The sequence below is a fragment of the Phycodurus eques genome, chromosome 23, assembly GCF_024500275.1.
Source record: "Phycodurus eques isolate BA_2022a chromosome 23, UOR_Pequ_1.1, whole genome shotgun sequence".
Taxonomy (NCBI): Eukaryota; Metazoa; Chordata; class Actinopteri; order Syngnathiformes; family Syngnathidae; genus Phycodurus; species Phycodurus eques.
Window position 1 is genome coordinate 5,861,050 of NC_084547.1, and position 14,321 is coordinate 5,875,370.

Genomic DNA, 14,321 nt, shown 5'->3' on the forward strand with positions numbered 1-14,321 from the left:
GGGTCCCTTGCCTAAACTTGTTCCTGATTGGCGAACGTTACGCCGAAGCTGGTTGGACGCCCTTTACCCCGCCTCCGTCTGCTTCTGCTGCTGCTGGTGTTGCCATGATGATGATGATGGTGGCATCCTCCCCCCCCCTCCTCACACTCACACAGAGGCAGAAAATGATGGCTTGAGGCTGGAAAACACACACACGCTGTTCGGCCGTGCGTCCGTCGCACTGGAACATGGTGAGTATCTATCCTCTCGCCTTTCACTTGACACTACGCAGTGATGAGAGGATGGTGAAGGAGTGAGGATGGAGTGATGATGATGATGATAATGATGGAGGGAGGAGACGGGAGCATCTGTAGCTTGTCCCTGTGCGACATCCGGCCTGCGAGTGCGCAGCAAGTTAGCATCCGAGCGCTAACAATGACAGCAGCAATTTAGTGTCACATCATTAAATGTAAACTACAATGAGAATGTCACATGGAAGATGATACCTGTCCACAGTAAAACACAAAACAAAAACAAAAACAAACAAAAAAACGCCATTTGCACGAGTAGGGAGCGAGCCCTGCCGCAAATAGCGGAAAAACACCCCCCCCAGCTATGGGCTACAAATGCTTTTGTTTACAGGCTTATATTCTTTAACCTCTGTGAAAAAAACAACAAATATTACCACAGTTCCTGAGTCACTTAAAGTTGTTGTGAAAGTCTTCTTTGTTTTTGTCTGCATTATACCACCACCCCAGTGGCTAAGTTGCGAGGCGCAATGAATGCATCATGATGCACAAACTGTTGAATTCTTTACCTTTTATTTACGGTGTTATTATGTTTTTATAAAGTCAAATATAGCATGCCAATTTCCTTATTAAAAAAGTTTATTGAGTTGTTTGGGGAGGCTGGAACAGATTAATGATATGTCCAATCATTTAAATATGGAAAAGTGATTTGAGAGACACATGCTTTGAGGTTAAGAGCATGGTCACGGAACGAAGAAAACCCGTATCTCAAGGCACCGCTGTCTATGTACATATGAGCTCCAGGAGTCGCTCGCCTCACTAAAATGTAGCATTTTAAGATCAGAGGCCTGAGATGGCTCCCCGTCTGGTCTCCGTGGCAACCGCAGCATCAGCCTCACTCCGAAGACACGAGTGTGACCTACTTACCCGTTCTCGCAGGAGGCGTTTCCGTCGTCAGCGTCTTGATGTTCCGCAGGACGCCAAGTGAACTGAACGCAATCTGCTCTTGTGCTTTGGTTGCGTCCCATCAAAGGTCTTTGAAAGGCTGAAGTTGAAAGGTCAAACTTCAGCGGCCCATGTTTGTTTTTGCGGGTGTCAAAATGAGATTTTGGGGCCTTCTATTTTGGCCAGTCATGTTGATTATTGATATTCCTACTCCTGCTGTATATTTCTTGTCTTTACCGACGTATAGTTTTTAATCTCGAAAGGTATCCCATGCCGCTACAAGAGTAGAGTGGGTTTGATTTACACAACATTCCAAATTGTAAAACACAAAGTGGGATGCTGAAGATAAATCTAGACCTACTAAAAGTAACAAACATAAAAAAAGTATACTAAGCATTTTCTGTAAAAGTGTCATTAGGTTTAATTTTTGGGGTTTAGAAAAACTGCAACAGTGTGCAATGTGCAAAATTGATTTGTAGTGCAAGAATAATAATAAAGTGCAACAACAAATAAAATCACTTGGATATATAACAAAAACAAAACAAAACAAGGTTGAATAATTTGGTTTGAATGCAACGTAAAGATGTGCAAAAGAAAATCCAACTAAAGTGGCACTTTGACTTTGAAGGTCACACAAAAAATGTTATGTTTTAGAAAAGGAAAAACAGCACTGTATTGTTATAAAACGTCAGAAAAGACAATGTAAGGAAATGAACTGCTTTTATAAGGAATAATGACTATACGTAGCATCTTGTATATATTTGTGTGTTCGATGTGTGCCTTTAATGGGCGTTTCCTTGTAAGTGACATCACAGGCCGGAGTCGGAGTCGCTCCTTGCGAGTGTTCTCATTTTGAATTTGTGTGTTCGACTGCCCCGTTCACTAAACGGCTTAGTTCACTTATGCCTCGGCACTCAGGACTTTGGCTCCGACCCCCTCATGGATTGAGGGCAGGGCGGGCAGCATCGCAGCGGAGACGTCATCTCGCCGCCCCGGCCGATGGCGGCCCATCAACACTCTCCAGACAGCAGCAGCGAGGAGTGCACCGTGCTGGAGGCTCCGCCCACGAAGGACACCTGCCCGGATCACGGCGGCAAGGTGAGGCGGCCGCGTGGCCTCGTGATGCGCGCCCGAGCTGTTGCCGTCCTTCACGCCGTCTCCTCCGCAGGTGTCCGACTACTGTTGGGCGTGCGCGCGTGCGCTGTGCGGCGAGTGCGTGCCCGAGCACAGCGAGCACCCGACGGCGCCTTTGGGCGAGGCCTTGGAGCGGCACCGGCGAACCTTGGAGGCGGGGATGAGGGCGGCTCATGACAGGTGACGAGACGGCGCCTTGAGTCTTCGTGTTTTGTACTCGAGTTGATTTACTGGAAGTTGTTTCTTTTGGAACTTGGCTCCAACTTAGGGAAGGCTCGACTTTGACTTGTTATACATGAAACTAATCCCTCGTTTCTCGCGGGGGGCTAGGTTCCGGACCACCCCCGCAATAGGTGAAGTCCGTGAAGTAGCGACCACATAGTTTTGGATTATTTATGCATATTTTAAAGATGTATGTAGCTCCCCAGAATCTTATTATTCTTCCCCACACTCCTATTAACCTCTACCATATTCTAACAAGCACTTTCTATCCTCTTAAACACCTTTTAAACTCTTAAACACACAGTAATTCACAGTAGTACTATACACTATGTGAGTTTATTCTTTGTAATGTGTTTTTATGAATTTTTCTATTTTCTTGCCATTTTAATGTTTTAGGGTAGAGAGCGTTTATTTCACCATCCCCAAAATGACAGCATACATTCAAAATCCTGGAGTATGGCAAATTATGTGCAATTTGAATATGAAAAGAATGAATGAATTAAAGCCATTTCAATTCATTTCAGGGGTCCGGTATAGAATATTGCATTAATAAGGTAACGTGACTTGAGATAAACTGTGACTTGACTTGCCCAAGACAGAATGACTTGAGACTTCCAGGTTAAGACTTGAGGCTCGATCCCAACTCTGTGACGTGGACACTTTGAGAGGTTTTCTTGAATCACCAGACAGCGTTGTTCTCTCCAGACTGTCACAGATTTCGGCCCCCGCCGTCGTGGTGGGCGAGATGGTCCAGCAGCTGACCAGTCAGAGGGCGGCCATCGAGGAAGACATCCAGTCCAGCTTCGAGGACCTTCACAAGCAGCTGGACGTGAGGAAGAGCGTTCTTCTCATGGAGCTGGAGGTCACCTTTGGCCTCAAGCACAAGGTGACTGAAATGAAACAAGGCATTTTGGGTAACCAAGTAGCGTTACTGAAGACTGAGATCCGGGGCTATGTTTTCCTGTGGGGACTCCAGGTGCTCCGGTCTCAGTTGGAGAGCCTGCTGCAGGGAGAATGCGCCGTGTCTTCTGCCTGCGCCCGCGCAGACGAGGTCCTGGCGACCGAGGCCTGTGCCGCAAGCTTGGAAGAGGAGCTGGACCTCAAGGAGAAGCTGGAGGAGCTGGCCGGGCGGGGCCTGTCGTGCCAGCCGGAGGAGAACGACCAGCTAGACCTGATCCTGGAGACGGACGGACTGCGCAAGTGGATCCACAACCTAGGCACTATCGTGACCACCAGGTAAGGGACCTCATCTTAAACACAGTGGTCCTTTTGTACGGCATCGTCCTTGTGGTATCTTTTTTTTCCCCGCATTCTAAAAATATATGTTCAATACCTTTATCTGGATTATGAAATCCTGTAACCTCCTGTCATATGGACTCTTTAAAAATTTTTTTAAAAAGTATGTCAAGAATGTTTGACCCCAATACGTACTGACCTCATTTCAACGGCATGTTTACGGAGGGTAGCGGAGGCATTTTGGAACTGTCGCTTTAACTGTTTGACTAGTTACTCAAGTTGAGGCAGCAATGTAAATAGGTTTTAGAGAAGTGTGTGTTCTTGAGCTAAACTCCAATACGCCCTCATCGACAGGCCTCGGGGAAACACTTGAGCAGTGTACCAATGCAACTTTGTTACCATTATGAAACGACCTCAAACATGAGTAATCAAATAGGGTACGACAGGACATCTTTAAAAAACAGACCAATCATGGTAGGGAAAAGAGGAAGAAGACATCTCCACACTACAAGGTGTGTTAGGAAAGTTCCAGGACTGACGTTTTCCCCTCTCTCCAGCATTTTCTCCTGATCTTTAGAGAGTCCAGCCAGAAGACTTAGTCAATTCTTCTAGCGCCGAAAAACTTCACGGAAATGTCCCGAGTGTCGGTCTTTCGTGTAGAGCGACACTTAGCCTCAAGCTGGCCCTTTACTAGGTTTGGCCTGTCTGATTTTGAATCCACATCGTCCTCTTGCTCAGTGCCGTGGCGAGCCAGAGCGAGGCCATGGGCGCTGGCCTGGAGCAGTGCATCGTGGGACTTCCTTCCTCCGTCACCATTGTAACCAGAGACAAGTCCGGAGGGGCCTGCAAGAGCGGAAACGCCATCCTGTCAGCTGAGGTCGTGCTTGCGGCCGGCGAAACGAGGTCAGGGCGAGGCCGGCTTACCTCGTCTTCCTCTTCCCGCAGGTGTTCACGCCCGACGGCAGCATCGTGGACGGCGAGATCGTGGACCGCAAGAACGGAACGTACGAGTTTGTCTACGTGCTGCCCAAAGAGGGCGACTTCTCACTGGCACTGCGTCTGTACGACCAGCACATTAAAGGAAGTCCTTTCAAGCTGAACGTCAGCACGCCACAGGTGGGCGGAAAACATTCACTCAAAATTCATGCATGGATAAAGACAGGAGGTGCTCAGTGTGTGGTGAAAGCTATGCTCATAGAACTAGTTTGACTGTACACATGCAGACACACAATACTGAGAGAACCTCCACCCCAGGTGTCGCCCTCCACCACCACGCCCTCCAACTCTGTGGCCAACGCCACGCCGTCCACGGGCTCCTCAGAGGGCGCCAAGAGACGGGGAAAGTCCCCAGGCCAGAAGAAGAAGGGCTCCAAGAGGGCCAGCAGCGCCCTGGGAACGCCACGCCGCAAAACCCAGAACCCCATCGAGGACGACCTCATCTTTCGGATCGGAACCAAGGGCCGCAACAAAGGAGAGTTCACCAACCTTCAAGGGGTCGCTGCCGCCGCCAGCGGGAACATCCTGATCGCCGACAGCAACAACCAGTGTGTGCAGGTGACGACGCCATCTTGCGTGGCTCACGGCCATACTGCTCTGCAGAGTGCTGTTTTTTCTACATTCAACACACATAACCAAAAAACATCTCTTGCCTGGTCACGGAACAAAATAATCCCTCAGCGGTACCACTGTATTATTGTTTGCGGTCTTTCAGGTCTTCTCCAGCCAGGGAGAATTCCAGAGTCGATTTGGGGTGCGCGGACGGTCGCCAGGGCAACTGCAGCGGCCCACGGGTGTGGCGGTGCACGCCAGCGGTGACATCATCATCGCTGACTACGACAACAAGTGGGTCAGCATCTTCTCCACCGACGGCAAGTTCAAGGTGAGCGTCAGTCTCGCGCATTTATGGAAAGCCGTTTGAGCATTGATGCGATATTTCTGGTATACATTGCGAGTAAAACAGTCATTTTACAAGTGGACTGAATTGTCTTACTCGTGAGGACCATGAGTGTACTAGTACATGGACCTAAAGCGTGCTAACATCCTCGCGCTAATGTTGTGATGCTAACACGGGTGGACAGGCCAAGCTGGGCTCGGGCAGGCTGATGGGACCCAAAGGCGTCTCAGTGGACCACGAGGGTCACGTGATCGTAGTGGACAACAAAGCGTGCACGGTCTTCATCTTCCAGCTGAGCGGAAAGCTCGTCACCAAGTTCGGGAGCCGCGGGAACGGCGACAAGCAGTTTGCAGGTAAGGTGCGCCGGCCGGAACACGTGACGGACTCGGTGGCTAACCCTCCGTGTGCTGGTGCCCGTAAGGTCCGCACTTTGCCGCTGTCAACAAGAACAACGAGATCATCGTGACCGACTTCCACAACCACTCTGTCAAGGTAGCGGCCTTCGCCTAATCTAGGATTTAAGACTTCAGCTCTGTTTCTTCTTCTGGAGTTTTGGTCTGTCATGCACATTATTTCCTTGCTTTGTGTCCTGAAGTCTCTGAGAGAACTAGTTTCTCCTTGAGACCCTTAAAGCCCGATTCAACGTGTCATCACCTGGAAAGAGGTTTGCTAATTAAGCTTTGTGACATGGAGACAATTGTCTTCGAGTAGACGTCATTTACACCAACAATTTTATGGAGACCGTGCCCCTATATTACAAACATCATCCATTTTCTGAAGCGCTTCTCCTCACGCGGGTCGTGGGTGTGCTGGCGCCTACCTCAGATGACTCCGGGCGAGAGGCGGGGTACACCCTTAACTGGTCGCAACCAATGACTCCTCCCTACCTCAGCTTCGAACCAATTCAATTCTCTAATATGATTGTAACATATCACATTAACCTAACATCACTAAAAGTCTAAAAGTGTTTTTTTTCGAACAACAGGTGTCCTTTCCATAACAGAGCATTTTATAAATTCACTTAAAATATGACTTCCCTCATTAAGCCTTGATTGACTTTAGTAGCATGATATGATGAGTTTATCGTGGAAAAGAAATATGAATTTGTTATCATAACACATTTAGGAGTGCATATGGTCGCTATGTTCAATTGGGGCTGGGCTCGTAAGGTGTTCCTTGGAAAACTAGCTGCCCGAAAAGGAACGTTTGTTTCCCGTCAGGTGTTCACGCCCGAAGGAGAGCTGCTCTTGAAGTTCGGCTCCAACGGCGAAGGCAACGGACAGTTCAACGCCCCCACCGGCGTGGCCGTGGACGCCAACGGGAACATCATTGTGGCCGACTGGGGGAACAGCCGGATTCAGGTACGTTGTGTCACTTGTTCAAAAACTTCATTCGACCCTTCAATTACAGTTATATATGAATAAATGGTGAGCAAAAATCCAAATATTTGGTTTTGTCATAAGCAGACTCCCCTAGTGCTCTCAATGAGAAGAGCAATATAATTAAATGTGATGCGCGTCGCCCGTGCAGGTGTTTGATGGCAGCGGCTCTTTCCTGTCCTACATCAACACGTCGGCTGACCCCTTGTACGGGCCGCAGGGGTTGGCCCTGACCCGGGACGGACACGTGGTGGTGGCCGACTCAGGAAACCACTGCTTCAAAGTTTATCGCTACCTGCAATGACGGCAAGCTTGAGGAAGATCCAGGAGGCGGTGGCTGCCATTTTCATTCCGATGAGGTCAACATTTGTCAACGTTTAACATCCCTGGACGGGCCGAGAAGGCGGATGTGAGTCCAAGTGATCTCATCCATGTTGTTCTCTGATCGATTCGATGTCATTTTGTGATCGTTCATTTCGGTATGTATACCACCTCCCAGCCTCCAGGGGGCAGTTAAGCGCTAACTTTGTTAGCATGGATGGCGAAAGGGCAAAGCTAGCAGTCCACAGTGTAGTGACTCGCTGTGCCGCCCCGACACCCCACCCACCCACAGGGAGAGCACAATGACCAATCAACCCTTTAAAGTGACCAGTTAAAATTTGACATTTACGCGTTACCGGAGGAATGAATCCACATGCGTGCTCACCAGCAACGACGGCCTAGGCAAAGACTGAGTGGGCGGAGTCAGCGAAGGACATCACACTTCAATAGCAAACTCATGAATTCCTTTCATGGCATTCTTACTTTTGATTGTGTTCCATTGTGTGCATTGAAACTCTTAAGTGCCAAAGCGTTATGTTCATCTCTCATTCAGCTTGATTGACCTACACTACTCACAAAAAGTTTGGATATTGGGCTCTCGGGTGATATTTCTTAAAACGGACGCCTGTACCATAAAAATCCATATAAATGATTGCTTAAAAATCTGCGATTCCACAAGATAGCGATATAGAACGATGACCCGCAACAGAGCGGGGGTTCACTGAAACAGAGCTACAGAGAGACTGGAAGAGTCACAGAAAGGCATAGAAGTGGCCGTCCTTGGAAATTTATTGATCGATTCGTGGCTCAAACACGCGAATTTTACCGTCCTTGGTAGAGAACAGCAAGTTGTCAAAAAGTACTGAAATAGTGAATAGTTGGACAGGAGTATTCAAAAGTTTAAAGGTCAGATTAACGTCACGTGTAAAGCTTATAGTGCATCTTAGGTTCATCCTGAAATTGCACCGAAAGCCCAAAGTCCTTAACTCTTTGCGAGTTGTGTATTTTTTCTCACTATTCGGTAGTCAATAGTCACTTACTAATGTCTTCGAACAAGCTAACAAGCCAGCACACACCACAAGCTAAGTGCTAATGTCTCTTTTTAACTATTTCCCCACCAAGAATGTCACGAGGATAGCTTATTAGCATGTTCCCCGAGCGCGGCCAATCTTCAACGTTTATTAGTATGGTGGCGCGAACATGGCTGACATTATGGGCTTATTAGCATGTGGACCAACTCAGTTACTATGATTAGCATGTTCATTGTGTGGCTAACACGTCTACGCTGCACTTGCTGTCATTTTATTCATCAGTTTTTGTGGTACACATAATACATTAATCCCCTGCTATTCGCCAATAGCTAGTAATTGATGCAATTGCTAATACTCATAGTCTAAACCTTAACTACCGGAACTTAAAAAATAAATAGCTTACAGATGATTTGATTTCAGAAGAGCAAAGAGACTCTCCAGAACTTCTGCTAACAAACCCAGCTAAACTTAGCACCTCCCCAACAGATAAAGATGATAAACAATCGAAATGCATCATAGGGGAACGGCAAATCTATGGGAGATCACTGTAAATTGGCTTGATTGTTTCATCATATTTCATCATAAATAACTTTTATAAGTGAACCGGCCTTGTCCACCAAAGATTGATGGGGGAAAAGTTAACAAACCAGCTTGTTATCCTATCAATATTAAGAGTCAAATCAAGACCAACGAGGGATGTTTATGTGCTATTGATTGTTAATTGGTTTTACATGTGAATGTTTCCTGTCTGCATGTCCATTCAATAATCAATAAATGACTTTCTTCATCCGTTCGGCACTGCACTTTGTCCCTCCGTAACACGGGAGCGCCTTCAGGGCAGGTCCAGCATGGCGTGCTCCTCGAGAATGCGCTGCGTCGCACCGTGCACCTTCTCTAGAGCGCGGCTGATGACACGCAGGACGGGCTCTGCCTCGGGCTGATTCTGGGCGCACACCAGCCGCAGGAAGTATTCTCGGTCGGGGAGGGCGAGGAAGACCAGCTCTGCGGCCTGCCGGAGCACCCACGGGTGGTGGGGGGCCAGCGCCACCTGGTAGGCGTCGCTGGGGGGCCGAGGTAGCAAAAGTACTCACACTCTATGCTCAAGTAGAATTACAGATACATGTGTTACATAAAAAAAAAAGCTGGTAAGATTTGTCCTACTGATTCAACTCGATTCAAATTATGAATGTGTGTAGTTGTGATAAATAGTCACAGAGAACACTGTCCAGCTTCACAAAATAGCAGCGCCATCAATACTAAGCTAGCATTAGCACCTTAAAAAAAGCTGTAAGCCATGGCTGTTATATTGGTAGCATGACTTATTTGTAATTACTATAACATTCAATTTATCGGTTTGATACGAATTCAAAATAAACGTGACAAACATTTGTCAAGCAGAAATTGTGCATCGCTTCTGAATATTGCAAAATTGTCAGCAAAGCTCCTGAAGACCAAGAACAGGTCATCGCGCGGATGTGAAAAAAAGAAAAAGAAAAGAAAAACAACGATAAAATGAGAAAACAAGAAATGCAAATATTGAAAAAAAAGAAGCTGGATCTCTACAAGTAAGCGTCAGCCACGACGCCTCGGCACCAACACACGCTCCCCGGGCGCAACCATCAATAAAAAAAACATTTTTAACCAAGAGCTAGCCGACACTGGCTCAAGGATTTATGCTATCGAAACAATGTGTTCCTATTTTGTTTCTTTGCTAATGCTGTGAGCTGACAAACAAACGGAAACAAAATCAGCTAATGATAACAATCGAAGAAATACACCTTACTTGTACAGGTTTATGCTTGTTCAGATTAGACAAAAAGTTGGCAGAAAAATAAATACATACAGATACCTGAAAAATCCATTTAAGTAGAGAAATAAAGAGCGGTCAAAGAGGTGCGTCCAAACCTGCTGAGCTCGCCGGGTGTCTTGAGGCGTCCGTGCCGGTCGGGCGCGTGCGTCAGGCCGTCCAGCGTCATGGCGAGCCATAGCAGGGAGCGATGCAAACGCAGCAGCGTCCTGCAGCCCGAATCTGTTCGTTGGGTAAAGTCCACCACACCTGCTCGTATCTCCACCTCTGCCATGGAACGCACTGAGCGGTACGCCTGTGGTGGGTGCACAGGAAGCCCTTTTACGCCTGCCGTTCAGTGTAGTGTAATAACTCACCTACGCATCTGTGATGCAGTCAGATTTTTAGGCTAATTGATTGAAATGTGGCAGTAATGACCTTACCCGTTTACAACACAAGCCACAGTCAGAGTTTTATGAAATAAATTCACAAATGCCAACCCTTAGCCTGATGAATAGCTATTTCACACACTCATAACAATATCGACAGGAACAAATGCAAGAACAACGCTTAGCTTGATTTTCTACAGCAACAGTAGTGTAGTTTAATGACCTTCTGTTACCCCTTGAGGCCGCAAACCCATAAAGTCCTTAATGCTACCATCTGCATCTCGTTTAGACAGTGAACTGGTCCCTGATGCTACCTAACTAGTGCAACTCATTTCGGCAGTAGACTGGTTCACCCTCTAAAATACTGCTATACTTTAGTCAAACTCGTTGCAGATGGTTGGCGACTAATGAAACAGAACCACACACACACACACACACACACACACACACACACACACTGCGCTTTCGGTAACAAAGCCGGTTGAGGTTGGACATCCACAGCCCCCCTCTCTCACCGCCCCCTTCGGCCCAGGTGTGCCAGCCAGTCGTCGTAACAGCTCCAACTTCTCCTTGACCTTCTGAGAGAAGAACGAGACCACGGGACCCAGAGACTCCATGAAGCTGCCGACAGAAGAGAGCCTGCTCAGTCCCCGACCCCACCGTGCTGTGTGATCGGAGCGTACGTGATCAACTGATCCCAGCTCTGCAGGTACGGCTCCAGCAGGACATCGTCGGCAACGGAGAGGCTGGACGTCAAAAAGCGCAGCAGACGCGAGGCCTGAAACGATTGGCCGGGGCACTCCCGGATGAGGGGCGGGGCTCTGTCAGGCTCCGCCAATGGAGGTTGAGGCTGAGAGAGAAAAGGACTTTAGACCAGGAAACGATTGCCAACGCAGCCCAGGTATATTTCTACCGTTTTTCTATACGTCCCGCATGGAAAGTGTGCAGGGCCACAGTCTCCGTCGCCACCCTGTGCTGCGGAGAGTTTGGAGAGCATTAAAAGCGCCTACACCAAAGGTCAACTGGGCGGTCGATGAACAGTAGTATGCGCCCATGAGTCAAGTGACTTACGGAGCCACATAGAGCTGACCAAGACAATCAGCGCCAAGATGGCTGAAAACAGCAGGCAGTGAAGCAGCGCCGTCCGTCCGAGCGTGACCATGGCGACCGCTCACACAAAAAGCTTCAAAACACACACATTGATCGTATTGTGCACTAGCTTAGAAACACTCGTCACTAGGCAAACTTTGAACTTGACCTTTGCTCTCGTGTGTTTATCGACACACACACTCATACACACACACGCACAAAAAAGTACTCAAGTAAAGCACAGATTCCTGAAAAATCTACTCAAATATAGAAACACGGTATGTGTACTTAGTTACTTCCACCACTAAAAAGTAGCATACCTTTTACAAGTGATGGCAGTTTCCTTTACTGTCATATTCACATGACACTCCAGCTCCAAAGCTAAAGATGATTCGAAAGATGAGTGTGTGGATTTAAATGTAATTATCGTTGTGAACATAGAGTGGCGCTGTAGCTGCGTGCAACCCACCAAGACGGCAAAGAAGAACGAAACGTGACGTCAAAGACTGGCTGTCCCCAAAAGCTCTGAATTCAAGCTTCGATTTTTTTGTTTCCTTTTCTTATTTAAAGCGCCTTTCTAGGGTATCCAGAGAATAAACGGTGTCAAAAGTGACAGCATCATGATAGTCAGCAGACGAACTCTGGACAGGATTTATTCTGCGGTAAAAGTTACGCTTGTTTGGCGCCAAATGTCTCCTTTAGTTCGGCTCTAAACTTTGGAATTAGCACCTAGCCTAATTGCTTTGACTATGTATTTATTCACAATACCACAGTGTGTGTCTTATCTAAACAAGTTGTGTTCTAAGGACATTATGTTCAGCACGCGTTTTTAGTCAACACAAAGTTAATGACTCGATGGACAAGAAACAAATCATTTCACTTTTAGAAGTTCCACTTTTTCTTAATGCAATAAGCAAGAGATCCTTCGTCGTCTTGTTGGGCAAATGTTTCCTTTTCTTTTGTGTTTCTTTCAGGTTTTGTTTGCTGTTGTGCTTTTGTCGTGGTCATACGTCATATACGCCAGCAGGCTTGCAGCTCATTGGCTGCTGGATAAGAAGACCGCCCCTCTGCGCCATGATTGACAGGTGCTCCTTTTTTTTTTGTCCTGTTCTGCTGTTAGGTCAAGTAGACTGGAAGATCTGTATCCCTTTTATGCCAGACAGTTTTACTGTGTCACAGTGGAGTTTTTAAGCTTCCGCTGTGGTTCCTCAGTTTTATAATTGAAGTTTATTGAGAATCAGAGTCAAACAGAACAACGTTTCTAGAGGGGAGAGAGAAACGAAGACCAAAGACAAAGCACTAATTGTAAACAGGATGAGAAAAGTAAGTAATTACATTATCTACACCAATGAAACATTCAATATGAGTGTTGCATGCTCCTGTAGTGCTACACCCTGTGAAGGAAGGACAGGACAAGCTAGAACAGGACAAGAAGCATGCAGGACAAGGGTCGTGAACCCGGTTGTACAACTGAAGTGTGGTGGGATTGACTATGTAAATTATAAAAGTCTATAAAACAAGAGTGTGAGTGAGGTGATACACAAGCAATTTGCATATTGGTGAGTTATTTGTCGCAATAAGTGAGTGGGCCCAATGCCAAGCAGTCATCCAGCCCGGGGGGCACCATGCAGCTAAGATGGTGGTGCGTTCAAATCTGGAGAGGCCAGTGGGTTGGGGGGTTGACAGCCAACCCTCCGCCAATGACCCACCGTCCCCCACAGATGGGTGTATGTGGTGCATTGAAATGTGGGGATGAGTGTGTGTGATGCATTTACAATCCAGGGGGGCAGGACGCCGGAGCCGCAAACACGGGGACAAGAGAAGATCCCCACTGCGTGCACGTTCCAAAAAAGCTGGGACAGGTCGGAAAAAAGACTGAGAAAGTTGAGGAATGCTCATCAAACACCTGTTTGGAACATCCCACAGGTGAACAGGCTAATTGGGAACAGGGTGGGTGCCCTCCTTCAGTTGGTCACACACACGCTTTTTTGGAACGTGTTGCAGCCTTAAAATTAATGATTAAGTTAATGATTATTTGCTAAAAACAATCAAGTTTATCAGTTTTGCACATTAAATATCTTGTCTTTGTAGTGTATTCAATGAAATCTAGGTCGAACATGATTTGCAAATCATTGTATTCTGTTTTTATTTGTTTAACACTATGTCCCAACTTCATTGGAATTGGGGTTGTACATAAAAACCTGACTTAACAGGTTATCTAACTGCCAGGGTGCCGCATCTGGAGGTCTTTAATCAGAAGCCAATGGCGGTAAACAGGAAGTCACATGACTGGGTAGACAAAGCAGCCATGGAAACGATGCATGTGGCTGCATTGTTAGTGTCCTCTGATATATTCTGCAACTAAAAAATGGGACGCACACTCACTCACTCTCCCGAGCTTAGATGGGCTTTGAATTGCGTGTGCGTGCCTCTCAGATATGTAAATACTTAATAGAATGAGTGAGCGAGCTTCAAAGCAGCGAGGGAAATTGAGAATGTCCACTTGACACGAGCGGTCCTCTACAAGCGCGCTAACGTATAATTAAAAAGCTGCTTAGCATTTGCGCGATAAACAGTCTTTGGAAATTCAGTGAAATTAAAAATGCGTACACTAATGAAATCTTTATTTTTGTACACATAAGTTGGCTGCTATTGTTAATAATAAATC

General features: G+C 46.9%; 2 protein-coding genes across 2 annotated transcripts; one reads left to right on the forward strand and one right to left on the reverse strand.

The window, feature by feature from the left end:
• The first annotated feature begins 117 nt into the window (after window positions 1-117).
• Window positions 118-9,164, forward strand: trim2b (tripartite motif containing 2b). Its single transcript, XM_061668746.1, has 13 exons — window positions 118-230; window positions 2,091-2,270; window positions 2,341-2,486; window positions 3,234-3,414; window positions 3,505-3,764; window positions 4,503-4,641; window positions 4,710-4,880; window positions 5,019-5,318; window positions 5,476-5,643; window positions 5,843-6,011; window positions 6,080-6,150; window positions 6,879-7,019; window positions 7,189-9,164. Exons 2-13 carry the CDS (start codon window positions 2,172-2,174, stop codon window positions 7,339-7,341), a joined length of 1,998 nt encoding a protein of 665 aa, XP_061524730.1. The 5' UTR covers window positions 118-230; window positions 2,091-2,171; the 3' UTR covers window positions 7,342-9,164.
• LOC133397642 (ceramide-1-phosphate transfer protein-like) lies at window positions 8,936-11,866 on the reverse strand. The gene is given in 7 exon segments (XM_061668780.1): window positions 8,936-9,450; window positions 10,295-10,491; window positions 11,058-11,072; window positions 11,074-11,185; window positions 11,248-11,414; window positions 11,478-11,539; window positions 11,636-11,866. Coding segments are annotated over 7 exon segments (873 nt in total). The 5' UTR covers window positions 11,727-11,866; the 3' UTR covers window positions 8,936-9,221.
• Window positions 11,867-14,321: the final 2,455 nt, after the last annotated feature.

Coding starts and splice junctions, on each gene's coding strand:
- trim2b (XM_061668746.1), top strand. CDS start 2,172: ATGGCGGCCCATCAACACTCTCCAGACAGCAGCAGCGAGGAGTGCACC. Junction 2,271..2,340: donor GCCCGGATCACGGCGGCAAG/GTGAGGCGGCCG, acceptor TCTCCTCCGCAG/GTGTCCGACTACTGTTGGGC. Junction 3,765..4,502: donor GGCACTATCGTGACCACCAG/GTAAGGGACCTC, acceptor CCTCTTGCTCAG/TGCCGTGGCGAGCCAGAGCG.